This window comes from Pan troglodytes, chromosome 9 (assembly GCF_028858775.2).
Source record: "Pan troglodytes isolate AG18354 chromosome 9, NHGRI_mPanTro3-v2.0_pri, whole genome shotgun sequence".
Taxonomy (NCBI): domain Eukaryota; kingdom Metazoa; phylum Chordata; class Mammalia; order Primates; family Hominidae; genus Pan; species Pan troglodytes.
Genome location: NC_072407.2, coordinates 39,218,516 through 39,245,931, shown reverse-complemented (window position 1 = coordinate 39,245,931; position 27,416 = coordinate 39,218,516). Strand labels below are relative to the sequence as shown.

Below are 27,416 nucleotides of genomic sequence, written 5' to 3'. Positions count from 1 at the left end.
TATGCCTAGCTCCCAGCATTCTGAGAGCCAAGCTGGGAGAGGAGGATAGGGAATCTCAACACTCTTTAAGCATGGTTTCACTTTTTCAGCATAGCCTTTCTTTTCTTTTTTTGTTTCTTTTCTTTTCTTGTTTCTTTTCTTTTCTTATCTTTCTTTTCTTTTTCAGGGTCTCACTCTTCACCCAGGCTGCTGCGCAGTGGAGCAATCTCAACTCACTGCAGCTTTGACCTCCCAGGCTCAAACATGATCCTCCCAACTCAGCCTCCCGAGTAGCTGGGACCACAGGTACACACCACCATACCTGATAATTTTTATATTTTTTATAGAGACAAGGGTTTGCCATGTTGCCCAGGCTGTTCTCTAAGCTCCTGAGCTCAAGCAATCCGCCCTCCTCAACCTCCCAAAGTGCTAGGATTACAGGCATGCATCACCATGCCCGGCTCTCAGTGTGGTATTTCTAATGTCAACTGTGTACGTGCTGTTGGACTTCAACCAGAGACTCTCTATTTCCCTGTCTCCAGAAAATAAACTTCTGGTCTTTTGCTGAGATTGGGAAAGGACGGTGTTCAGTTACACAGAGTAAGGAAGGGGACCTGGAGTTCTAACTGCTTCTTACATAGACTTTAAGCTTGTCCTCCTAATCTTAGCCTCATCTTCCCATTCATTTCCAGAATAGCTATTGAGCCTTTTGATGGTTCTGTCACATAAATCTGGTTGTTTCTCAGTTTTCCACACTGCAGGCTTAGGAGTCAGCTTTTCCAGACTTGTTCATTCAGTTACCAATCAGCTATCACTTTTCAGCTTCAAGTTTTTGTTGCTCTTGTCTCTTCTTCCAATCTCTTTAACTCCACTGGTTGATTCCGTCTGGAAATATCTCTTTATTTTCTTTTTAGAGGCTTACATGAGGGAATGAAGGTATGTACACTCTCCTCTCTTTAACTGGAAGTCCAGGAGTAGTTCTTGGCTTTAAAAGAACTAACACTTCACTGTATCTCACTTAGTTTGAAACATGTGGTTTCCAATTTCATCCATGTCCCTACAAAGGACATGAACTCATCATTTTTTATGGCTGCATAGTATTCCATGGTATATATATGCCACATTTTCAGTAAACTATCACAAGAACAAAAAACCAAACACCGCATATTCTCACTCATAGGTGGGAATTGAACAATGAGATCACATGGACACAGGAAGGGGAATATCACACTCTGGGGACTGTGGTGGGGAGGGGGGAGGGGGGAGGGATAGCATTGGGAGATATACCTAATGCTAGATGACGAGTTAGTGGGTGCAGCGCACCAGCATGGCACATGTATACATATGTAACTAACCTGCACAATGTGCACATGTACCCTAAAACTTAAAGTATAATTTAAAAAAATAAATAAATATTAAAAAATAAAAAAATAAAAAATAAAATAAAATAAAATAAAATATCCAGAACCATGAAAAAAAAAAAAAAAGAAACATGTGAACCACACATCACTCATAGAAAACCAGATTTTCTCCAAAAGAAGACTTTCAAGTTGATGGAAACCCATTTTGTTTTTGCTTTTTTAAAAAATAAAATGAGTGTGAGGCTTCAACCACCTCAGATACCTTTGACTTTGTTCCTCTAAATTACCCAGACGGTGCCAGATAAGCATAGTTCTGTCCCTCTCAGCCTCCCATTCTTTTAAATTAGAGACTTCTGAGTCTGTTTCCTTTAGTCTTTTAATGTTAGCCTTTTAATATTTTCCAATAAGTGCTTTCAACTCAGCAATATACATATCATGCTTTCCTCATTATTATTGATCCATCAATAAATATACAAAAACCAGAGGAAGGGTGTGCTCTGAAAAGTCAAAGTAACAATAACAGTGGTCATTGTACAGCACAAGAATGAACAATGGGCTATTCTTTGAAAACTCAAAACAAATGATTTACACAAAGACATATCTATAACATAAAGGTGAATGGACCATGTTATTCTTATTCTTAAGTACATTTTGCTTTTCCAGATAAGTCAAATGTTTCCTCTCTCCTACTCCTCTGATATAACAGTATTGAATGAATGTTGGCTACAAAATCAATTCTTGGTGTTGTTATGAATCTCAATATAAAACTTTTGGAAAGGTTCTGCTAGAAAAGCCAATTCTACCAGGCTTGAAATATGGATTTGAAGATGTCTTTTGTCTCTTTTGATTTTTCACTCAGAGCTAATTTTAAGGGAAGTCTTCAGGAGACATAAAAGATTTACAATTGCAAGAAAAATTACATCTTTAGCTCTTAGGTTGCTTTGCAAAATAATTAAATGTTGGCCTTTTACTTTTATAAACAAGACCCAGTTTAAATGACTTAGCCCAGGTCACCTGAAAATCATTGGTAAAAATGACATGTAGTCAAGCTGTGCTTCCAGAGTTACGCCCTTGAGATCAAGGGAGTGAGAATACATCTTATTCCATAAACTTCAGGCAATGTTGCAAGGGTTTGTGAAGACTTGGCCAGCTCTCCATTGACAATGGCCAAGGAATAGAAGCTCTAGACCTCCCTTATTTCTATCATGAAAACAGAGGTATATCCAAGTGAGGGACTACAACAGTAATAAAGGGAAAAAGTATTTAATTCCAAAATAAAATTGAAAATAACCTCCTGTCTCAGCCTCTTTTTGGGAATATCTAGAAGGGGTGGAAAACCATCTCTGGCTATGAGACTTGTATCACTACCCCTTTCTCCCTGGGGCGACAGGTAGAGGCTGTTGTAACCATTTTGAACCTTGTCCTGGAGTGGCTTGTTGCTTTTCAGTTAAAGAGCTTGAGTGAGCCTGTCTGGGCCTCTGGCAGACCCAGGAAATCTCTGGGAAAACAAGGGGCACTTGAACACTAGTGGCAGTAACAACACGTAGTGGCCTAATGTCCAGTTTCTTTCAAGTTGAAAAGAAAATAAAAAGAAATCCAGACCACTGAAAATGGATCTGGCGAATGATGTTCACAGAAGAGAAAGGAAGTTTTTCAAGATTGTGGGGTGAAGTGGAGGGAGAGAGGGAGGGGAGAGGGTAGACAGGGAGGAGCAGAGGCTGGGAATAGTGCAGAAAGTTGACATCTCTCCTTTAAAGATATTCTTCAGATCAACTCTGTCTAAGCCCAGCCCTGATTTAGTCAGGAGCTTTTCTTCTTCTTTCTGCTTTGTGGTCTGAGAAGCATTGCCTGTTAAGCACATAAGTTTAGGTAACGAATGACTTTTAGTAGGAGCCTCAGAAAAGAGATACCATTTAATAGGAGCCGTTGCTTTATAGATGCAATGGCTTCTATGACAAGCAGCCTTTGGAAGTTCTAGGACCAATCGGACACCCTGACTGATGAATAAATGCCACAAAGGACTTGCCAAGTGGGAGAAAATATGAGGTTAGAGGATAAAGCCAGTACTCTCTTGTTTGGTCATAAACTTGCCTATCTGGTGATAAGATTCCAATGATGGGAATCCCTTTAACCTTTTGAGGGACTCCCCAGGCACTTAACTCATCCTAAATAGCAACTGCATCAAGAACAGACACTGGTGTGTTTAAGTTTACAAATACAGCCATAAAAATGTCAAACAGGATCTACATGGCATCATCCTTCCCCTTTGCCAATCTCTTTCATTTCCATTGGCTTCTTCTCTTATTGTAAGACATCAAAAGGCACTTCCATATTGTTTTTGGAAATCACTAATAGGGCCAGCCTCTATGAAATAGGGCCCCAGGGATAACAGGTCATGCAAACTTAATGTGACTTTGCAAAGCCTTTCACAGGAGAGAACAGGTGGCCATTAAACCATAAAAGAGGCTGAAGCTCCTCAGCTTCCAACTCTGATTCCAGGACAGGATGGAAAACCTTTGGACAGTGTCAAAAAAAAACAAAAACAAAAAACAAAAACAGTGCTGCCCTCCTTGATCTTCCATGAGATTTGGCTGAGTGGGTCTGAGTGGGAACTCAGGGTCTCTGAGATGAAGACTTAGAAGAGTCTCCTTACCATTCTCAGCTCTTCCTGATACATTGTAGGGACCCAGACAGTGCTGGTTTAGAAACTGAAGAATCACAGCACAAAAGGTGAAGATCGAAGAAGTACAGATGTTTATTATAAATCAGTTTAAACCCTTTTGTGCCTCTGACAAAGTAACTTTTAAAAATTATACTGATCAAAGGACTGATCCAGGGTTTAATATTTCAAAAACACAGATAAATAGTTTACTACAGATAAATAGCTTCACCCTTTGGGTGTCTCCCAGAAGCATCTGAAAAATTTCTAGAGGGGGTCTGTTGAAGATGTGTAACTAGTACACCCCAACCCCCAACCTCAGTGGAAAGCAATGCCCAGGGATTAGGCTATAGAAGGGCAAAATGGACCCATTCAAATTTCCTCCCAGGGACCGGGCCCTATTAACCCTGGGAAATGTCCTCAGCTGGTGGGGGAAAGGTTGGCGATCAGGAATACATACATGTAGTTTTTGTTAGAAGCCATCCATAGCACACCCGAGGGATGAAAGGCCTCCAAGTGGGAACTGGAACGATCAAATTCTTGCTGATTATTAATTGGGCCCTAATTTCAGAAAGCAATGCTGTTTTTACAAATTGGACCTGACTTTAAAGAACAAAACACAAAAAACAAAAAGAGTAGAAAATTTTATGCTAAAAAAGATTCGCAATGAAACAATCAGTAGCACATTGCATCTGTTAAGTGTCCCAGCTCCCTGTAATGGTTATGTTTCCAACGGTTGTTTCTTTCCAAGATAATGGTGTAGGTGTTACACCCCAATCTTCATGTCCACATTCTGCAGGTTCCTTGTCTCATCAGCTGTCATAAACTGGTCCGGAGTTTCTGACGACTCCTTGTTCACCAAATGCACCATTTCCTGAGACTTGCTGGCCTCTCCGTTGAGTCCACTTGGCTTTCTGTCCTCCACAGCTCCATTGCCACTGTTGATCACTAGCTTTTTCTTCTGCCCACACCTAATAATTTAAAAAATGTACCATATCAGAAAGATTGCAGTGACTCAGGCATCAGATCATCATCCTTATTGAGCACCATCATTGATGATCACTATGGTTTATGATGGCTTTAGTGTGTGCCAAGTACTGTGCTAGGGGTTTTCTCTACTTTAACAACTAACAGCCAGCACTTAACAACCAGACTCATAACAACCAGCACTCCTCAAAGTGAGGTCCCTGGACCAGCAGCAAAAGCATCATCTTGGAACCTGTTAGAAATACAAATTCTCAGCCCCACCCCAAACCTGCTGAATCAGAAAACTCTAGAGTTGGAGCCCAGGATCTGTGGCTTCTCTGCACAGTCAAGTTTGCAACCCCTCAGGGGCTTCTCTGCACAGTCAAGTTTGCAAACCAGCAACTAAGACTCCAGGAAGCCGGTGTTATTATTATATTCTCTATATTCCAAGTGAAGAAACCTTGGGGATCAGAAAATTCAGTAACTTCCCCCAAGTAACTCAGCAAGTAAGAAAGAGGATTCAAACCCTGGTCTGTCTGACTCTCAAGTTCTGATTCTCTTTCTATCTTACTTCACAATGGAAATGTTTGCCTCTTTTAAGCATTTTAGCAGTTTCTGCAGATTTAGATAAACCATCAACATGATGATTGTAAATCATTCTGATTTGTATATTCCAGAAAGTCCCATAACTTCCTCTCCCAGTCAACACTTTGTCGGCCTTGTCAGCATTATTACTGAATGTATCGAGAAGAATAGTGATGTTTTCCTAACACTGGCTAACTCATACAACCCTGATATAGAAAGTTTAATAACATAAGACAAATTATTCTCGTTAATTTAAGGTTTCTCAAACATTTCCTGAGACCCAAACGCAAAAGAAAGTTGCTATGGAAGAGCACGACCTTGATCTTTTCCCTGGTTACTGTCCATTGCTTCACCCCACCCAGCCTAATGCAATGCTTCCTCTTTCCTGTAACACATCACTTCTACACATATACGAGTCAGACTATGCTTAGAGGAAGGAAAGTTGCACAGCTTCACAACTACAAGCAAGATGGGGATTCAGGGAAGCAGATTACCTCCTGAATACCAGACATTTTACATGTAATTTTCTGTAATTCTTACAACACTCTTTCAAAGCAGCTATTGTTCCCATAATACAGCAGTGGAAACTGAGGCCAAAAGAGGTTTAATAACTTGCTCGAGGTCACACAGAGAGTAAGAATGACAGAGCCAATATTCAAATCCAGGCCTTTATGACCAAAGCCTGGGCTCTGCCTGGCTCTGTCAATGTTGCCAGCCCTCTGGAGATTTGGAAACAGTATGAAGTCAGAATTGTTCACTTTGCCTCTGGATATTTGGAGTAATAGTGACAAAGCCTCTATTATTCATGATCATGGACCATTCCCTGTAGGACTGCCAAGGCCATAAACTTTAAGCTCTTGTTTGGGGAAATAAAAATTATACCTCCTCAACAGGAGGTAGATCCTGTCTCCTCTAGCATGAGGCTTGATGAGGGGTTGGGGGAAGGATGCTTGAACCGTGAAACAGATTCATGGGGACCAGGAATACAGATGGAGTCCAGCAGGATGCATGGTCAAGAAAAGGGCCTTGGAGGCCAGGTGCAGTGGTTCACGCCTGTAATCCCAGCACTTTGGGAGGCCAAGGCGGGTGGATCACTTGAGCCCAGGAGATTGTGACCAGCCTGGGCAACATGGTAAAACCCAGTCTGTATTCAAAATACAAAAATAAGCCGACTGTGGTGGCATGTGCCTGTAGTCTTAGTTACTTTGGGGGCTGAGGTGGGAGAATTACTTGAGCCCAGGAAGTCGAGGCTGCAGTGAGCTGTGTTTGTGCCACTGCATTCCAGCCTGGGTGACAGAGTGAGACCCTGTTTCAAAAAAGAAAAAGAGACCAGGCACAATGGCCATGCCTGTAATCCCAACACTTGGGAGGCTAAGGCAGGAGGATCACTTGAGGTCAGGAGTTCGAGACCAGCTGGCCAACATGGTGAAACCCCATCTCTACCAAAAATACAAAAATTAGCCGGTCTTGGGGGCATGGTGGTGCGTGGCTGAATCCCAACTACTCAGGAGACTGAAGCAGGAGAATTGCTTGAACCTGGGAGGTGGAGGTTGCAGTAAGCTGAGATTGCACCACCGCACTCCAGCCTGGGTGACACAGTAAGACTCCGTCTCAAAAAAAAAAAAAAAAAAAAAGGAAAAAAGAAAGAAGAAAAGGGGCTCGGAAGGCCTGGTTTTGAGAACTTACTGCTGTGTGACCTGGGGCAACTCACTTAACCTCTCTGAGCCTCAGTTTGGCATCAATAATACCAGGTTACTAAGAGCAGCAATATCATAGGATTGTGAAAAGCCCTTGAAACAGAGACTGTCACTAAATAAATGAGTCTATTGTTATTATTCTTGCTCTTATGAGGGGTAAGGAAATAATTGTTATTCTTGCTCTTATGCGGGGTAAGGAAACTACGGTTTGGGATAACACTTAGAACAGTATCTGGAGCACAGTAAGCTTTCAAGTGCTATCTATAATTGTTAATATAACAAAAGCCATATGAAATGAATTTTGCTTGTTTCTCCTGGCTGCCTCCACCTACCTCGTTATTATTTACTATGAAGAGGATTTAAAAGGCTCAAGGTAGAATACTGCTTGTGTTACTTCCAATTCCCTGGCCCCTGTGTTCTTTGGAGGAAAGTTGTCTAGTTAAAGTAATTCCCATTTCCCTAACCAATGGGTGGTTGAGGGATGGAATGAAATATTGTGGGAAAGTGATTTATGAGCATAAAAAATATGTCTGTGCATGGGAGTGGGTGGGGATTAATGCTGTTAATCTAAACGAAGCTGATCTTGACAGTGGATAACATTTGACCTATAGGACACAGGAATATTGTGCTTGGTTTTTGGCTGGCCCGCATTTCCCTTTGGATTTATGTGTTTCTATCTGTCTGAGTAGTTTCAGGAGGATAGGATGATTCTCATAAATCTCATTCCAATATTCAGTGCTCTAGGCGTCTAATAAGTGCTTTTAAGAGACAAATTCTAATTTTTAAGTTATTCTTAGTTATAAGAATTTAAGAAGGAGCACTAGACCTTAAGGGGCTTCAGAGATCATCTAGCCTAGCTTCTTCATTATGTAAACTGGACACCAAGTCCAAGAAGTATTGTCCAAAGTTTCACAGCTTGTTATGGCACTGCACTGCAAGAATCACAGCTTGGATTTTCTGTTTTTTTGTTTGTTTGTTTGTTTTGTTTTGTTTTGTTTTTTACAAAGTCTCACTTCATCAACCAGGCTGGGGTGCAATGGCACCATCTCGGCTCACTGCAACCTCTGCCTCCTGGGTTCGAGAAATTCTCCTGCCTCAGCCACCCGAGTAGCTGGGATTACAGGCACCCGCCACCACACCTGGCTAATTTTTGTGTTTTTAGTAGAGGTAGCGTTTCTCCATGTTGGCCACGCTAGTCTCAAACTCCTGACCTCAAGTGATCTGCCTGCCTTGGCCTCCCAAAGTGCTGGGATTACAGGCGTGAGCCCCTGCGCCCAGCCACAGCTTGGATCTTCTGACTCTGAAGATCAGAGATCCTCATGGATCTGTGTCTTACCTTTATCTCCTCTTCCCTTAAATCTCAGGCATTAGCTGAGCACACAGCAATCACACAGTGTGGAAGGAGGCAGACTGAGACCTCACCAGGAAAGAGAGGGCAGGCTGGCTGGGGTTTAGAAGCCAGGTAACATACTTTTATGGCATGGCAGAATTTATCTCAAAAGATTTAGGTGGGTAACTTGGCAACTGATCTCATGACTCTTCTACCTGACAATCCTTAACGATATTTAGGGATTTATTTTGCACTGTTTTAGAGCTGTGCCATCCAATATAGTAGCCACCAGCCACATTTGGCTATTTGAATTTAAACTAATTACAATGAAATGAAATTAAAAATTCACTTCCTCAGTTGAACTAGCCACAGTTCAAGTGCTCAGTAGCCACAAGTGGCTAGTAGTTATATATTGGACAGTGGAGATATAGAACATTTTCATCATCACAGAAAGTTCTATTGCATAGCACTGTTCTAGACAGCAGGACGAGGTTGGGTGAGCTCAGATTGCAGGAGCTAGACTGTAGCATAAGAGAAGGAAAATATTTCTAAATTATGGCGACGCGTAGAGAAGACCTACTGATTGGAGTGTGGGTGACTGCCTGCTGGGGTTTACAGAAAAGACGATTATTCCCATTAAAGTGAAGGCTGATGAACAGCTTTTATGTACAAGCAACATAGTAAAGTTCTCATGTTTTTTTCTCCTCTTCAGACAAATAGGATAGGTTTTTGTTTGTTTGTTTGTTTGCTTGTTTGTTTGAGACAGGGTCTCTCTGTTGCCCAGGCTGTAGTGGCACTATCATGGCTCACTGCTGCCTCCACCTCCCGGGGCTCAAGCGATTCTTCTACCTCAACCTCCCGAGCAGCTGAGACCACAGGCATGCGCCACTATGCCCGGCTAATTTTTGTGTTTTTTGTAGAGATGGGGTTTCGCCATGTTGCCCAGGCTGGTTTTGAACTCCTAGGCTCAACTAATCCACTGCCTCGGCCTCCCAAAGTGAGCCACTGCACCTGGAGTGAGCCACTGCACCTGGCCCAGATAGATTCTTTAAAGGAAAATCTTCTCTGGAGCCTCACGCAGTATCTATCAACCCAACTGACTCCTAAAATAATTATGTGCTCTCATGAAGAGGGAATAAAATATGATTTCTCTTGGAGAGCTGTAACTCAAGGAGTCAGGTGACATGAGGAACAGCAAAGAAAGCTGTTTTGGATGATGGCAGGGGTGGAAAAAGCTAAAGAAGTAATAGAACCCCCAAGCCAGCATCTTTAAGACAATGTGACTCACAGATCACTTCATCATGCAAGCCCATGACCCATCCTTGTATGTCAACTTCAGAGACTAATGATTTTCCACTTTTGTCTTTTAACCATAATTTATATAACAGTGTCTGGCACAGGGAATGTTCTCAATAAATATTAGCCAATTCAAATTCAAGAGGCCAATACTGCCACTAAACCTCAAGATTCTTTTAGAAAAGGGGTGGTACTCTTTTTGTTTTTTACCTTCTCTTTCTCCTTGCCAGGGCTGGTAGTCACAGGAGCCACTCAAAAGATGTTTGCTGAATAAATGAACACCTATTGGAGGCCCCATTTTCAACCAAACTTTCTCTGATGAAAATAGGATTCTGTATCTCTTTCTCTTAAATGTGACACTCAAAGCAGAAAAGCCTCAGCCTTTGAAGGGGATTAGAAATGGGTTGACAGCTTTAGAATCACAGAGCCCATTAAGGGGCCCGTGCAGCTGTTAACCACCTTTTAGCTGCGTGGCAAATCTGTTTTCAATTATCAAATCAGGACATAGTAATTTATGGCGTCCAAGCAGCTACTTTCCTGGTGAGATACTCGCTGTGCCGGACCCTGTGTGTCCCTGTTTGCCGGTTGCCAAGGTGACTGCTGGTCTTGGGAGGAGGGAGAGGGCAGCAATGAGGCCCCTTCTCTGCTGTCTGCTGCTGACAAGACACAGACGATGGGGGAGATACCAAGCCCCAATGTATGGACTCCAGCTGCTCTTAGGGACAGCTGAGATGCTTCTCCGAGGTCTCCCTAAATGTCGACAGCATCCATGCCAGCGTTTCTATGGTGACATGTGCAAAGCTTATGGACTGTGTATGTGAGCAAAAGTGGTGCATTCTAGGGCTTGGCAATATGAGCAAAAGTGGTGCATTCTAGGGCTTGGCAATAAAAGGCTGATTGCACACAATAGGAAATTCATATTTAATTGAGCAAAAGTAATCCAAGGGAAAATGAGGAAGCTGAAGGGAAGTATAAAGACTCTTTGTAAAGGCTCCCCCAAGTCACATTATTTAAATTCAACTAAAAAAAATCTTTCCATTCAATCATAGGCGGCCTTTTAGATTTTTTCTCTCAGTTTTGTTCCTTATACAATCAGGTAGCATAACTACTTTTTAAAACTATGCCCTCAATGGTATAGATAGCAACATAGCTATTTGACTGTAACATGGCACTTTTATTAACTTGTACCAGCGTAATTATTGTAACAGCATCATTTGATTTTCTCAGATAATTAGATATGGTATGGGCTGCCCATGGTGTTGGAATTAGCTGTTGGTTGCTTTCCAAAAACCAGTAAGGAGTCCATAATTCTCTCTAGGTCTTCTCCCAGACTGAGGGGCATTTTTCTGCCCTGTGAGGTGATCTGGGGACACAATAAAGGTGGCCCTGCTTGGAAATAAGTTTCTTTTACCTTATGAGAAACCATCTAAAGGGACATTTACAAAAGGCTTAATATTCCTATGAATTACGTCCTGGAGAAAAATAATGTACCTTTAAAGTGTCTTGGGTAAGAAATTTAGATTTATACCCCTGTTAAAGGTCATTTCCTCTGTTGCTAGAATTACTATTGTGTATATATAATGTATGTGTGTATATATATATATTATATATAAAATGTAAATAACATGTAAACCTATAGGTCTTGGTTCAGGCAGGGAGAGAGTGGCCTTCAAGAATATAAAAACAGCCCATGTGTCAGTTCTAGGGAGGTGACTGTCTTCATTTAGTTGTTTTCCAAAGGAAAGTTCTTCTCTGCTTCATAGACCTCCTAACAGCAAGAAGATGATGAAATAGTGCTCTTCTTATGCTATAACCTGAATCTCTTCAACTACAGTTCCCAGAAAATAGAAAATGATATCATTACAAAAACCAAACAACAAACAAAAGCACAAGGCCAATAAAAAAACAAATGACAAACAAAAGCACAAGGCCAATACTTCCTTCTGGTAAAAGTTCTTAAAGGTTCCCTGGGCCTTAGAGAGGCTACAGGGGATGATGAATCACTGAATCTTTATACGATATTTGTGCATTGTGAATGTATTTAATAAATATTTAACAAATCAATGAATGAGTATATACTTTTGTGTGCCTTCCTGGTGAGATACTTCATAACTTTCATCAGACGGAGTCTGCATGAGGTTTAACCCTAAAAAACATGTAAAATCACAAAGGATTCAACCACTACCTAAAAGTGATGAGCCAAACAATCACAGGTGTCTCCTGTCTCTAAAAACCGGGGCAGAGAAAGATGTCTTAAGCTGCACCATGCACATGAATCCCTGGAAACTTGTTAGGATGCAGACTCTGCCATAGGAGGTCTGGGGTTGGGTCTGAGATTGTGCATTTCCAACAAACTCCCAGGGTACCCAGGCTGCTGGTTCCAGGGACTACACTCTGAGCAGCAAGGATATAAAGCCCAGGTTTAAATGATGCCCTTTCCAAGTTGAAAGCCTCCAGGACAGCCCCTTACCTTCTTCGACTGTTGACTGCAATGCAAACTGCAAGAATCAAAGCCAAGGCCAAGAGGGATGCCAAGATGATCAGCCATTCTGGTATGAGTAAATTAAATGACATGCGTGAGCTTCAGAGACACACTTTGTAAAAACAAAAATGCACTTTATAATTGACCTAGTTGAAACAAGCACCACAGTCAGTGCTGCAGGGGGGCCTGGCCAATAGGTCCAGCCAATAGGCAGGTAATTCTGGAAGAGCAATTTGCTGAAGGTATTTGTCCAACAGCCTTCTTGCTTTAATCTTTTATCATCAGTCAGGATTTTCAAGTCCCTTCAGGAGAACTATGTTTCTAAAAAAGGACAGGATGAGTTGTTGAATCTTGTAGATGCCTTTGGTATAATATTATTAAACATATAAAAGGAAATGTAGGCTTCTTTTGAAAGGAACATTTTTTCCTGTATGACAGCATCCACCTATCCACCTTACATTGTATTAAAAAACAAAAATGGAGGCAATAAAGGATTGGTTAAATAAATTAGGGTACATCTATTGCATTACGCACTACAATATGAGGAGGAAATATTCAATGACACGGAAGCCATGGTTAACCAGTAGGCAATGTTTGCTAAACACCATGTGAGGTGTAATCACATTTTGGTATATATTTTACATTTTAAAATGACAGGAAAGGCAGGGTGCGGTGGCTCATGCCTGTAATCCCAGCACTTTGGGAGGCTGAGGTGGGTGAATCACGAGGTCAGGAGTTTGAGACCAGCCTGACCAACATGGTGAAACCCCATCTCTAAAACTACAAAAATTAGCTGGGCATGGTGGCATGCTGTAATCTCAGCTACTCAGGAGGCTGAGGCAGGAGAATCGCTTGAACTCAGGAAGCAGAGGTTGCAGTGGGCCGAGGTCGCACCACTGCACTCCAGCCTGGGCAACAAAGCAAAACTCCATCTCAAAAAAAAAAAAAAAAAAAAGACGTATATTAAAATGGTAACCGTGGTATTTCTGGATGGTGAGATTGATAATAATTGATTTATATTTCCATTATTTTATTTAGTTGTATTTTTTCAAATGTTTTCAATAATTATATAGCACTTGTGGATTAATATTCTACACATTTTGAAATCAGGCTCTTTTAGGACTAAAATATGACTTGACAACTCCACTAAATTCAGTTGCAAAGTGGGTTGTATATGTGTGCAATGAACCAGGGCTTGAGAAAGAAGAGACATGGAAAGTCTCATTATCTGTTTTCTTCTTGGAAATTTTGGTTTATCTCTGATTTCCTGCTCAGCACTACCTTTGCCTCACCTTTTCCTGGTTTAGATGAGTTTGGAGAGGGAGGTAGAGTCAGAAGTGGGGGGAGACTGACAGGAAGGCCCCATTTCTGTTCTTCCTTTCTACTCCTGCCCACTGTGGTCCTGGTTTCCAGCCCTGAGATATCCCACCTGCACTGTCACTGGAGCTGGGAAGAATATTGCTGCCTGATGACAGCTAAGGCTTCCCCTGTGCTCTCTCTTGGGACAGCCCACCCCTGTCTCTGTCTGGTCTGTCTTCAGGTGTGCTTAGGCAAGCTGGGGCAAAGGAGAACGGTGCATGCCACATTCTTCTCTTTCCCCAAGAGAGACTTAGTCTGGAGACCTCTGAAGAGGAGAGAATTAAAAGGGTAATTTACAACCTTAGGAGAGCCCTTCCCTTTAGTAATTCTCTATGACAAATCAATTTTAATTCCAAGTCAAATAAAGAATTTGCAACAAATGCCTTGTCTGGATGCTCAGGAGAACCAGGTGTCCCAGCCTCCTCACTGCACATGCGTACTTTCTGAAAAGTTTATTCTGTCCACATCAGCAGGCAGTCCCTCGACCAAAAAAAATTAGTTGGGGAACCAAAAGAAAGTTTTCACTCCATCTAACATAAATGCCTCTTGTAGCTCCTCCCTGTCTGTAATCGTAAAAGGAAAATTACATGCTTCACCTTGGACCCCAGAAATAAGTGGAAATTGGATTGGGATAGAAAGGACCTAGGTATGACATGGGGTCCTCTTGGTGATCATTCATTTAGGAAGGAAGCTTTAGTAACTAACATGGCACTTCTCTGGGACAGGCCAGGGACAGATCTGAGTATGAGCTCAGCTAGTTTGCAGAACCCAGGAAGAAAAGACTATTCCATCTTTTCCTACCAAGAGGCTGTAGTATTCTCATTCATCCTTTAACTTGTAAAGAGGAGCAATTGGATTCATATGTTGGGCATTGTGGAGAATGTGCTTTCAAATGGGTCTCTTCGTCCTTGCTGGGACATTCTGAGAAAGCTGCTTTCAGTGTGTTTTTCTGCCTCAAAGTTTGAAACTCACCTGGAATTTGGGGTGTCCTTATAGGACCAGAGGTTGTGTTTGCTCCACCTTCTTGACTCCCATGTGAGTGTCCTAAGGGGAAAAACAACATCTCTCAACCAAAGTTTGAAATGTGTAACCATGAGTTCCTTGTGGAGCTGCATAAAGGGCAGCTCTCCACATTCTGAATCACTGAGAAGCCATTTATGGATTCAAGCTGCAGATGTTTATAAAGCATTACACAAAAGAATCCCCCCCACCTCATTTGATTAAGGCTAAGGGTTAGTAATGTTATTTTGTGTCAAGGAACATGAGAATTCTCAGCAGCAGTGTTGCACAGTGTTCAGGACTTTGGGGTCTAGAGCTGGACAACCCTGGATTTAAGTCTCACCGCTGTCCCTTGCTAACTAGCCATGTGTGCTGGGTCAATCTACCTTCTCCAAGTCTCCCTTTTCACACTCGTAAGATGGGGATAACAGAATGCTGTTCATCATAATTTTGCAGAGATTTGAAGAAATACACGGTATTGGTAGTTGTGTGTGGTTGTTATTTTCTATTTTTAATTTAGGACCTTGCTACTCAAAGTGTGGCTCTCAGACCATCAGGACAGGCATACCTGGGGAGATCGCTAGACATGCAGAATCTCATGCCTCATCTCAAAGCTACCAAATCAGAATCTTCATTTTAACAAGACCCCCAGGGGACTCACATGCTCCAGAAAGCCCAAAGGGAACCTGAAAATCTCATCCAATAGCATCATAGGAGCCAACATAAACACTATAAAATAAGGAGTTTGCTCATGCCTGTAATCCCAGTACTTTGGGAGGCCGAAGCAGGCGGATCACAAGGTCAAGAGATTGAGATCAACCTAGTCAACATGGTGAAACCCCGTCTCTACTAAAAATAACAAAAATTAGCCAGGCATAGTGGCATGTGCCTGTAGTCCCAGCTACTCGGGAGGCTGAGGCAGGAGAATTGCTTGAACCCAGGAAGCAGAGGTGGCAGTGAGCTGAGATTGTGCCTCTGCATTCCAGCTTGGCAACAGAGCGAGACTCCACCTCAAAATAAATAAATAAATAAATAAATAAATAAATAAATAAATAAATAAGGAGTTTAGCGGCAGTGGCCCTTTCTGACTATGAAAAATCACCCTATTAGAGTCCCTGCTAATATATTACTGAAACACACCTTGTTAGAAGAATCAACATTTTCTACTGCTAAAAAGCAAAATAAGGAGATGAACAAAATGCCTTAAACTGGGAGGAAGTATCGCAAGACAGACAATCCTCAAGTCAGAACTGGAGGCCTATCGAAATGAGGGAGACACAGTGGTTCTAAAAGAAACTTCTAAGAAGCCGGGCATGGTGGCTCACACCTGTAATCCCAGCACTTTGGGAGGCTGAGACAGGAGGATCTCTTGAGCCCAGGACTTTGAGACCAGCCTGGGAAACATAGGGAGATCCTGTCCCTGTTAAAAATAAAAATAATAAATAAATAAACAATTTTTTCAAAAAAGAAACTTCTAAGACATCTTGTGAAGAGCCTCATCAAAAGGAAAGCTTCATGAATTTTAAAAAATTCTTCCTCCATTGCTTCAAAACAAAATTTGAAAGTGTTCCACCAAAATGAACTTTTTTTTTTCCTACCAAATGGAAGCCCACTGTAGAATCCTGAAGGCTGATGAAATGGATGAAAATGGTGAGGTCTTAAATGAGAGCTTTCCTCATGGAGCCAAACTTTAGGCTGTGCACACTGAAATCTTGATTACAATGGTTATATGGGGACAGGATGGCTCTTGTTTATGCAATTTGATGCTTTTGTTAAAACTTAAAAGGGAGCAAAACAAGTTCCTACCAGACATCTGGGTGTTTCAACATCCCCTATCCTATGTTGACAGTGGCCTTTGACTTTACAAATCTCCAAAACAGTCCAAGGCCCTTTCCCTACATGCCTTCCAGTGTCCTTGGTGGTTGGCAGGTTTTCACCTGCCCAAGTCATGGGACATTGGCCACCTAAACTGAAGATCTTTGGCCATGAAAACTCCCCAGGAGGTACAGTCACTCTCACTGTTCTTTTTTTTTTTTTTTTTGACTCATAGAAGCCTTTGATATTTAAAAAGAGGCCATTAACGGATCATAATCTATTTTGATTTAAAAAAAAAAAAAAAAGAAGAAGAAGTGCTCCCAGCAAGAAAAGATCTGGGTGTGCGTGCAACAAGATGAAACCTCCTGTTTGAACAATAGACACCTGCTCAGAAGCCAAACAAAAGAGACTGGCTCCTGTCTGCTTGATTCTCACTTCAAGCAAAAGCCACAGAGGATGGATGTGAGATAGCAGATCTTGCCTTGTGCCCTAGATGTCTACAAATCCAGCCAGGGTAGGACTGGCCACAATAGCAAGTTCCACAAAGAGGAGCACTTGATATTCCTGTTGGGAGATGACATGTAATCTGAGACATATGCACAGAGATTGTTCAATTGGCTTCAATGGTGAGAAAAGCAGTCTAGCACAGTCTAAGCTTCCAAACTTTAATGTGCATATAAACCACCTGGGTGGGAGAGTGTAGTTAAAATGCAGATCGTGATTGAGTAGGTCTGGGTTGGCCAAGGATTCTGCATTTCCAACAAGTTCCTAGGTGATGTCCACTCTGATGGTTAAAGAATCATACTTAGAGAGTGGCTGGGGTCTCCTGGTTTTAGAGATCATGCCCCTTAATAATAACTCCCTACTTTTTCAGAGTACTTTCACACTTCTGGTACCCTGTCTTCCTCACAATAACTCTAGGAAGCAACTGAGGCAGATGAATGATCTCCTTTTTACTAACAAGGAAACTGAGTCTGGGAAAGGTTAAGTGCCCTGCCTAAGGTCCCCAGTGAACCTGTGACTTCTGTCTCTATTTCAGAAGCATTTCTAATGAATCCCTACCTCCTAGTGCTCCTCCATAGAGAGTTATTGTGGAAGCCACCATGTAAATATCCATCTTCATATTTGTTTTCAATGTGTAAACATTTAAACCTGATGGTGAGCCTCACTCAAACTTGGGCATAAAAAGGGGAGACAATAATTGATATGGCTTAAATCATTTACATGGGGTCACCTGGATTTATGATGTTCAGGGAGACCACAGTAAGGCCGCACTGGCAGAACCTCCCAGTAGCCCAGCAGTAGAAGTAATTAGTAAACCTACCTCATGTCAGACTTTTGCAGTCTGGGGTAAGGTTTGTAGGGGTGTGATCTGAATCACAACAAACAGGAGTCTATTTAAGAATTCATGCCTGGGAGTAATTATGGTCATTATGGAATGCCTTCTCCAGACTGTGCTATGAGAAGTAATACAAGACCCTCCAGGCTTGAAAGGTGGCTCCATCACTCTCTGGTCCTGTCAACTCTGCCAAGTTACTTACCTTCTCTGAGCCTTAGTTTCCTCATCTGTAACATGGGGATAATAATAGTACTTACCTATGTCACAGAGTTTATAGGATGACTGAATGAGTTCATACTAGATAAACTCTATGAATTTGCTGATATCAACCTGTTTTTTTTGTTTTTTGTTTTTTGGGTTTTTTTGAGACAGAGTCTTGCTCTGTCACCCAGGCTGGAGTGCAGTGGTGCAATCTTGGCTCACTGCAAACTCTGCCTGCCAGGTCCGAGCAATTCTCCTGCCTCAGCCTCCTGAGTAGCTGGGATTACAGGTGCGCAGGACCACGCCCGGCTAATTTTTGTATTTTTAGTAGAGACAGGGTTGGCCAGGCTGGTCTCGAACTCCTGACCTCGTGATCCACCTGCCTCGGCCTCCTAAAGTGCTGGGATTACAGGTGTGAGCCACCGTGCCTGGCCGATATTGACCTGTTCTTGACCTACAATAATGGCAGTTCCATTTGGCCCAACCTAATACATGTAAAGTGTTTAGAAAGATGCTGCTGGCACACAGTAAATTCCCAACAAATACCAGTGATGATATCATGTGCCAGGATTATGCTAAATGCTTTACATGTATTCTATCATTTAGTCTTTGAAACAATGTCCTGTGACAATTGTTATTATTCCAAGTTTATTAGTTGAGAAATGTTGTCTCAGACCCTTTAAAGCATCTTGCTCAGTTAATATGCGGAGGGCTGGAATTGAACTCAGGCCATTTTTGCTACAAAGCTCAAGCTCTTAATCACTCTGGTGTAGTGCAATGTTAAATTGGGACACTGCTTGAATTCTTCCTGAGGCTTTCAGATGCAAGGCTTTCCTCCAGAGCAGTAGTTCTCAAAGTGCAATCCCTGTCCCAGCAGTGTCAGTATTACCAGGGAACTGATTAGAAATGCAAATGCTTGGGCTCCACCCCAGACCTACTGAATCAGGAACCTTAAGGGTGGGGTCCAGCATTGTGGTTTAATAAGCCCTCCCTGCAATTGTGATGTATGCTAAGAAGGTTTGAGAACCACTTCTCTGGAGACACTGACTCATACTTCATTGGTAGTCATCATTAGGCTCAATGATTATAACAGTAAATGACTAAAGCAGTTTTGAACTCACCATCTGATTCAGATCCATGAGTGGTATGGGACCCCCCACTGGGGTGGAATGTGTCTTGGTCTCCTGTAATGAGCAATCAGGAAGGTCAGTACTGCATGTTTTCACTTACACTCCCATCTGCATTTCCTTACCTTTGCATTCTTATACAGCCTATCACAAAGTTTAGTCTTTTTAAGGTATTCCAAAAAATGATGGCAAAACAGCCTTGAATGGGTCCACAATGTTAATTACCGTTCATTGCTTAATCCACTGATAAATGAGCTAGAGCTTTAATAAGAATTAAGGAAACTGGGGCAGCAAAGGCTAAGAAGGATGACCACAGGAAGTTTTGTAGAAACTTTGTTTTGGTAGAAATCCAAGAACTGTGGTAAGGAACATGCTAACAAAAATATTGTGATATCTTTGCAGGTATGAGGTTGAGACTAGACATTGTACATTTTAAATAAGGACAATATGAATTGGATTATGAGAAACATAATCACTGCAAATGGGCATACTCTGGCTTAGGGCATGAAACAGAGATTTCTTGGCGGCAGGAAATTAGTATGCAATAAGGAATCTTGGGATTGAATGATGTAAAGATTCAAAGAGAAAGGTCAACTACTTATTTTCAAAAAAAATTGAAAATAAGTAAAAAAGGAAATGGTGAGATGATAGCTAACATTAATAATGTGTATTGGAATATGGGTATTATAGTAAGTTTAAAATAATTTTTTAAAGTTAAATCTGTAGTTTCAACATGACTAGTTAATATAATCCTAGCTTCTCAAACATCTATCACCAGAAAGCTTTAGATTAAGACAACCTCATGAATTGCTAGAATCAAAATCCATAGGTCAAATCTTGAATGCAGCATATTAAAACTCTCTCCCCCACCCACATTTTTCAAAAGCATACTGGAATCTTTTTTTTTTTTTTTAATCACAGGACAATGCTTACATAAAATGGCTACAGTTATCCATTATGAAGGCACCTTATAAGGAATCTATAGTAACCTGATCATCACCATTTCCTTGATTAGAGAAGGTGGAAGCGGGTGACACTTAGTCACCTGTGTAATTATATTGAAGAGACAGATTGCTTTGTTCCTTGGCTGATGGTTAAAACAAATGAAAACAACATTTGCTGAAATGCCACACCCATACTCCCACTACCAAAATCACCATGACCGTCACCATCCCGTCACCATCATTATCACCATCACCATCACCACCACCACCACTGCCACTATGATTCTAAATGCTTTAGTTCTTTTTTGGGGGACGGAGCCTCGTTCTGTCACCCAGGCTGGAGTGCAGTGGCACGATCTCGGCTCACTGCAACCTCCAATTCCTGGGTTCAAGTGATTCTCATGCCTTAGTCTCCTGAGTAGGTGAGACTACAGGCACCTGCCACCATGCCTGGCTAATTTTTCGTATTTTTAGTAGAGACGGGGTTTCACCATGTTGGCCAGGCTGGTCTCAGACTCCTGACCTCAAGTGATCCACTTGCTTCAACAAATGCTTTAGTTCTTAACATTAAGTGTAAAGACTGAGAAAAATGTATAGACATAAATGAGATTTATGTGGGTGAGTGTTTTTGAAGAAAACCAAGGATGAGAATTGGGTGACTTAATTGTCTAATCCATGGAGAATTATGGAAAATCTGTCCGTACCACTGTGGAAATCAGAAAGAATCAGTGTCTGTGAATATCAGTCTTGTAAAAAGCATTTGATTTACTAACATTAGGCTATAAGCATTCTAGGGTACTGTGACTATTAAAATTGCCATTTAAAATTTAAATTCATGGCTGGGCGTGGTGGCTCACGTCTGTAATCCCAGCACTTTGGGAGGCTGAGGCTGGTGGATCACTTGAGGTCAGGAGTTCGAGACCAGCCTGGCCAACATGGTGAAACTCCATTTCTACTAAAAATAAAAAAATTAGCTGGGCGTGGTGGCACACATCTGTAATCCCAGCTACTCAGGAGGCTGAGGCAAGAGAATCGCTTGAACCCGGGAGGCAGAGGTTGTAGTGAGCCGAGATCACGCCACTGTACTACAGTGTGGGTGACAGGGCAAGACTCTTTAAAAAAAAATTAAATTCATTGGGTTGCATAACAGGCTTTCTTTTGCCAAGAGAAATGAGGCAGCACTATAAGATTTTCTGAAGAATACTGACAATGGTACTTGGAATTTTTAATAAATGAGAGCAGAACAATGCTGAATAAAGAACTAAGGAGTGTAAGGGGCTTTGTCTTGCCAATATTGCTGAAGTTAGCATTTTCTTAAACTGTTTTTCTTGAAGCTCTTGGGTAGGCCACCCAGAGAAATGAGGCCAAGCATGTGGCATTCTGAATTTTCTGTCCCTGCATCACAACCGTCATCTGTTTTACATATTGGATTCTCATGGAGGCTGAGGCAGGAGAATTGCTTGAACTCAGGAGGCGGAGGTTGAGGTGAGCCAAGATCGCACCATTGGACTCCAGCCTGGGCAACAAGAGTGAAACTCCGTCTCAAAAAAAAAAAAAAATTATATATATATGCACACATATGAATTCTTCTTTTTCTTTTTTGGGGGGAGGAGAGAAGATCTCTGCTCCAAAATTATGTATCTAAAGTCTCTAATCTTTAATATGCCTTAGTGATTGTGTTACAAAGCTACTGAAAAACTAGTGCTAGGAAGACAGAATCTGTTTTTTATTTCTTCACTACAGTGGGCGTTTTCCATTTCCCCTTTCTTCACTGTTAATTTCTTAATACAAATGGAGAAGCAAAGAAAAGCAGAAGCAGAGATGACTACTTATTTGAGAAAAAAAAAGACTTATTCTAGGTCCGTGTCAAACTTCATTGAATAAATTATCTTCAGTCCTCTCTTCACTATTACAATAAGAGACGTGGTCCCTATTCATTAATACTAGATTAAATCATGAACATTTTAAGTGTGCATCAGAACTAGAAGAGGTTTATCCATCACCGAAAGTAAAACTGATCAATCTATCACCAAAACAAGATAATAATTTCAGAGCAAAGATACTAGTATATAGAAATTATTCACCTGTAGGATAAAACCTTACAAAATAAGTAGCATATATTAGTCTAATTAAATGGAATTGCTAAAATTCGACTATTTTGACCTGCAAAAATATCAGTTTCATGTGGTTCAACTTCATATATCACAAGATAAGACAAAGAAAGCAATTCCATCATAACAGCCAACTTGTACACACAACACACACACACACACACACACACACACACATGCAAACACAGACAAATGGAAAAAACACTGGCAAAAGGAAGCATTCTTTTATCTAAAATATACCCAAGTTTATTTGCACTAGAATTGATAACCAATAATGAAAGATATTTCCATATCACAAACTAGTCCAATCCCAGACTACACAGAAAATGTCCTCTGTAATATGAAACTATATATTGTTTCTCTATATAGAGAAAGCAAACTAGATAATAAATGCCAAATTACCTGATAAGGAATGATTGACATTAGAGTTGGAATCTCCAACAGTAACTGCAGTAACTCCAAAGGACCCAGTCGTAGCTGAGGTCACTGGGATGAAGGTCCTGCTTTCCTTCGTGTGTGGGTAATGAGAGGTATAACTTTCCAGTAAAGTAGTTGAGCCTTCAGAATGATTTGGGTCTCTTCTTCCACCTGTGACATCATTCCTATCTGTGTGGAGGTGGAATCAGTGATGAACCCGTATTTGTAAGATCACCACCCACCATGTGCTTGTCTCCAGAACACACAATTGCTGCAAAAGCTTTCCACTTGTTATCCATAAATAGGGAGAAATAGAGTGAAGTTTGTCATACTATTGAACAGAATAAATATTTTGCAATAGACACTACTTGGACATCACTCAACAGAAGAGATTTTGGTGATCTTAATACCCAGAATTGGCATTTGTTGCAACATCTGCTTGGGTTATTAGGTAAGGCTATGTCACTACAACTGTGATCTTGAAGTCAGCTGAGGTACTAGATAATCTTGCGTTCTTTCTCAATTGGATTCATCTTTGATGTAGTGGAGGAAACATACCATTGGATTGAAAGATAAAATTTTGCTGCCTGCAATTAAAATAGCAAATGCATGGTTTCAAAGGCCTGAGGCTACTAATTTAATTATTCTTTTCTTTTCCAGAAGGGACTGCTTTTTAGTCATCAGCACCATGGAGGTCCAGAGGACAAAAGGCAACAATATTATTGTGAGGAATATAAAGTGATATAATCAGACATTTATGCCAATTATAAATCACACTGCAAAAGAACTGAAATCATAGCAAACAGTCTATTGGACCACAGCGCAATCAAATTTGAAATCAAGACTAAGAAACTCACTCAAAACCATACAATTACACGGAAATTGAATAACCTGCTCCTGAATGACTTTTGGGTAAATAATGAAATTAATGCAGAAATCAAGAAGTTCTTTGAAACTAATAAGAACAAAGATACAACATATCAGAATCTCTGGGACACAGCTAAGGCAGTAGTAAGAGGGAAATTTATAGCACTAAATTTAAATGCCCACATAAAAAAGTTAGAAAGATCTCAAGTTAACAAAAATAAATAAATAAAATAAATCATATATAAGCAATCCATTATTGTTAAAACAAATCACTAACTCTAGAGTGAAAGAAACCCAACTTTTAAGATGAAGAAATGTAGTTTGCACTTAATGTACGAAGAGGTATATAAAACAGAAAAATCAGAGAACCACCACCAGACGCACCTTTTGATTAAAAGTAACAGTGTAACGGCAGCTAATGGATGCACCTCCACCAAAGACACTGCAAAAGTACCCATAATTGATTAATTCTTATCAATAGCTGAAGCCAACTAGGTTTTATAATCCTTACTGCTTGATGTCAGAGTAGAAGTTGTTGGATGGTCTTTATCTTCTTCCAAGCCTTCATGTGATGTAGAGAAGCTCTGAGAATTACTCTGCTCTGTTTCAATGAGGAATGAATCCAGTGTTAATTTGAAGCTTCGGTACAAATCCTGTTATCTGCTAGCAGGGAAGATCTAGCTAGAGTAGAGTCAGATGGATAGGTGCATAGGAAGACCAAGGTTTGTGCACACCATTCTCCTCTGATTGATAGAAATATACAGAAGAATTCTATTTTGCCCCTATTTGGTTCTGAAGACCCTTTATTTCTCAGTATAATCATCAAAGGTAAAGTGGCAAGGTGAAGACTGAGCCAAAACTTTTCCTATCCTGGATTGTCCAGGCGCAATTGCAGCATTGCTCCCAGTCACTCCGGAAAACCAGAGAACACAGAGACATGGAAAAAAGAATATTTGAATCCTAATGCTCCATATCAGTAATCAAAAGCACCTAACTGTGTGTCAAGAAATGTGACTGCAGGGAAAATGAACACTATGATAGCCTGTAGTCTAGTTGTAACCACAAAAGAAAAAGAAGCCTATCTAGAATAGCCTACTCAAGTAACACAGATCAAATTTATACAAGGAAATACTTAGCTACCTAGTAAAGGTCATTAAATTAAAGTTACCATTTTACTCCATTATTAAGTTATTTTTTAATTTCACCTGTGCATTGGGATTTTCATCACTGCACCAAGGAAACGCTTGCCTGGGCAAACACAGGGCCCTCAGTGACATATATCAACTGGAGGTTGACCCATTGCCCATATCTAAAATCACTTGGACTGCTTCAAGTTTATTTCTTTTGTGTTCTTTTAAGAAAGGTACTGACCTCTGAGTTGCAGGTGCAAAAACTTCATAAAGCACACCCATAAGCCATGCCCACCACCAAATAAATACTACAATCAGGAGAAAGACAGTCACCAAATCCCAAACCCAATGTCAGAACAAAAGCCAACAGTGACATAAAATAGAAATATAAGTCCTTCTTTGGCAAGGGCCATTCATAGGCTTATTTGCATCTCCTTTGATGCTTAACGCTGTGCTATTTACATTACTGACAATCAATACATGCTTGCTGATTTTTTTCCTTTGCCTAAAGGGTTCATATGAAGGACTCTGCCCATTATGTGTGGCAAGCAGTAAAATGGGACCTTCTTAATTCTAGATTTCTTTTGTATTCTTCAAAGAAATTATGAATGACTTTAGGCTGATCTCTAGGACATCCCTGCACATAGAGTAGAAATTAAGGCTACTAGAATTTGAACATTTCTTAGTGATAGAAAGAGATACCAGCAATGTTTTGTTGTTGTTGTTGTTCCAGGCATCCCGCCACCTTTGTTGATTGTCAATAACATGCCTTGCCTCTCCTCTGAGAACTGATGTGATCTCGAGGATTATCTGGCCCCAAAAATGTCTTTTTACAACCATGCAAGCAATCCTACCCCTCTTCTGCACTAGCTAGAGGAAAGATGGACATTGAAAGGAAATGGTCAGTTAAAACATAGAGAAATCACTATCCTGGAAGTGGGCATGTGTTTCACTGACATAACTACTTAGAGAATGAAAATGGAGTTGAATAGAGTCCTACTTTTTCTTAAAACACAAAGTCATTGGATCTGGAAGGCACAAAGAAATGACGGGAAAATCAGGTTGAGAGACCTCCACAAGAAATAGACAATGAACACAGTTTCACACTCTGGGCTGAAGTAAGCCACATAGCACCATTCCACCACCAAAGCTCTGCATCTTGGCCAATAGGGAGTAAGAGATGAAGCAGGAATACAAGTCAATAAAGTGGCTGAGCATCGTTATTCTTACGCGTTGTCATTGAAAGAGGTCCTGTCCTGTCCAAATCTTCCACCAAACCTGTGTTTGGATTTGCAGTAGGCTGAAGCGTTGTACTATGACTGGAGTCCATATCTGAAGGAATCAATATTAGTGTTATTGCTTGATTTCCCAAACCACTACCTGAAGGTGGCTTATGGTCTACAGCTGATTTTTTTAAATATTCACATCTGGCCAAGAGGAAAGAAAGCACATACTGACTATATCTCCCGAACTGAGATAGATTATTGTTTCATCAAAGAGCACCACAACAAGTAACTGGCTTTCCTTGAAGGGCCGAGTTATATGAAAGCTATGATGTGTGTTTGTTTTTGCTGAGTCTGGAAGGCCTCTACATGAGCGCATGATGGAACACCCAAATCTTACAGAGAGACAGAAACATTGCCTTTTTTATAGAAACATGCAATCTGACACATGGAGAAAAGACAAAGTGTGCTGGCTCAGGCACCATTTTATCCCCTCCCCCTTACCAACCAAAGGGACTTTTAAAAATAGCCCTCTTCCCCCCTTTAGTCTTTTTTTCTTTACAAAGTGAATATGCAAATAAACAGAATCGTCATCCAAGACCACCTAGGTGGAGTTACAGAAAGTATACAGGGGCAAGAAATAAGAAGAAGTGGATGTCATTGAATTATTCTTCCCAAAAACCCAAGTATAAGCGGTCTTTAAAATTTAACATGTACAATGTTGAGTAGTGCAGAAATTTCACTGAAATACTTGTAAATGTTGTTTTTAACAGTTATCACAGATCTACTCTGCTGAAATAAGAAGTCTTGAGTGAAACAGAGGCCAAAGAATTCATAAACCCCATCGATATTTCTGGCTGTCAATTCAGTCAAAGTCTATCCACATCACTGCCTCTGGGGGAGATTTAATCAGTTCCAGTGAAGCACCAGAATACTGGGTACTCAGGTCTGCACTGCAGCCTTTCAACACTAAATATTCAAGATTCAACACTAAATATTCAACACTAAAATATTAAAGATCTTTGTAGGATGAAAATGTGGTGACCCTATTATCCCAGATTTCAAACAAGAGCAAGTGCTAACCTGAATCAAAACCACAAATGGACATTCTCCCAGAAAAAGTCCCACTTGATGATGGGCTCTAGACTCTTGTTCATCTTCCCTCTTATAAGTAGAGTCCTTCAAGAGTTATCATACCATTGTGTAGTTGAAGCCAATTGTATTGTCCTTGACATGTTCATTAATTTAATGGAATCTCTTTCTCTTCATCAGTACATAGAATTAATATTGATTCTGAAGATCTTTGCCTGGCTTGGTTTTCCCCCATGGGTGTCCTCAGAGCTCCAGCTGCCATGTGCAAACTCATGTGTGCTGGGTCTGCCTGTGGTACTTCAGTCACTCAACATAATGGCCCCTGCCTAGCCATTCAAACACATCTTCCCTTGTGAAAAATGGATCCACTCACTTGACATATTCATTCCTTGGCTTTTCTTCCTTCACGTTTCTCCTTACAAGAGTCTCCTTCTTAG

At 40.9% G+C, this 27,416-nt stretch overlaps 1 protein-coding gene and 1 long non-coding RNA gene across 15 annotated transcripts in view; one reads left to right on the top strand and one right to left on the bottom strand.

Annotated features, from left to right (window-relative positions):
* Positions 1–1,698: 1,698 nt before the first annotated feature.
* CD44 (CD44 molecule) overlaps positions 1,699–27,416 on the bottom strand; it is a 93,461-nt gene continuing 67,743 nt past the window's right edge. For 9 of the 14 annotated variants that reach the window (XM_016920662.4, XM_009460215.5, XM_009460216.5 and 6 more), the window contains 7 exons: positions 25,895–25,996; positions 24,046–24,135; positions 22,653–22,856; positions 19,190–19,252; positions 14,687–14,758; positions 12,344–12,422; positions 1,699–4,970 (listed from right to left, as the gene is read on the bottom strand). In XM_016920662.4, the coding sequence (XP_016776151.3) occupies positions 4,766–4,970; positions 12,344–12,422; positions 14,687–14,758; positions 19,190–19,252; positions 22,653–22,856; positions 24,046–24,135; positions 25,895–25,996 (815 nt within the window). In that variant the 3' untranslated portion in view covers positions 1,699–4,765. The remainder of the gene's footprint in view (positions 4,971–12,343; positions 12,423–14,686; positions 14,759–19,189; positions 19,253–22,652; positions 22,857–24,045; positions 24,136–25,894; positions 25,997–27,416) is intronic. The other 5 variants (XM_063782859.1, XM_001151845.8, XM_016920661.4 and 2 more) reach the window with 4 other exon arrangements.
* Positions 19,075–27,185, top strand: LOC129136414 (uncharacterized). The gene is made up of 2 exons (XR_008538020.2): positions 19,075–19,273; positions 23,328–27,185. It is a non-coding gene; the product is annotated as an uncharacterized LOC129136414 (long non-coding RNA).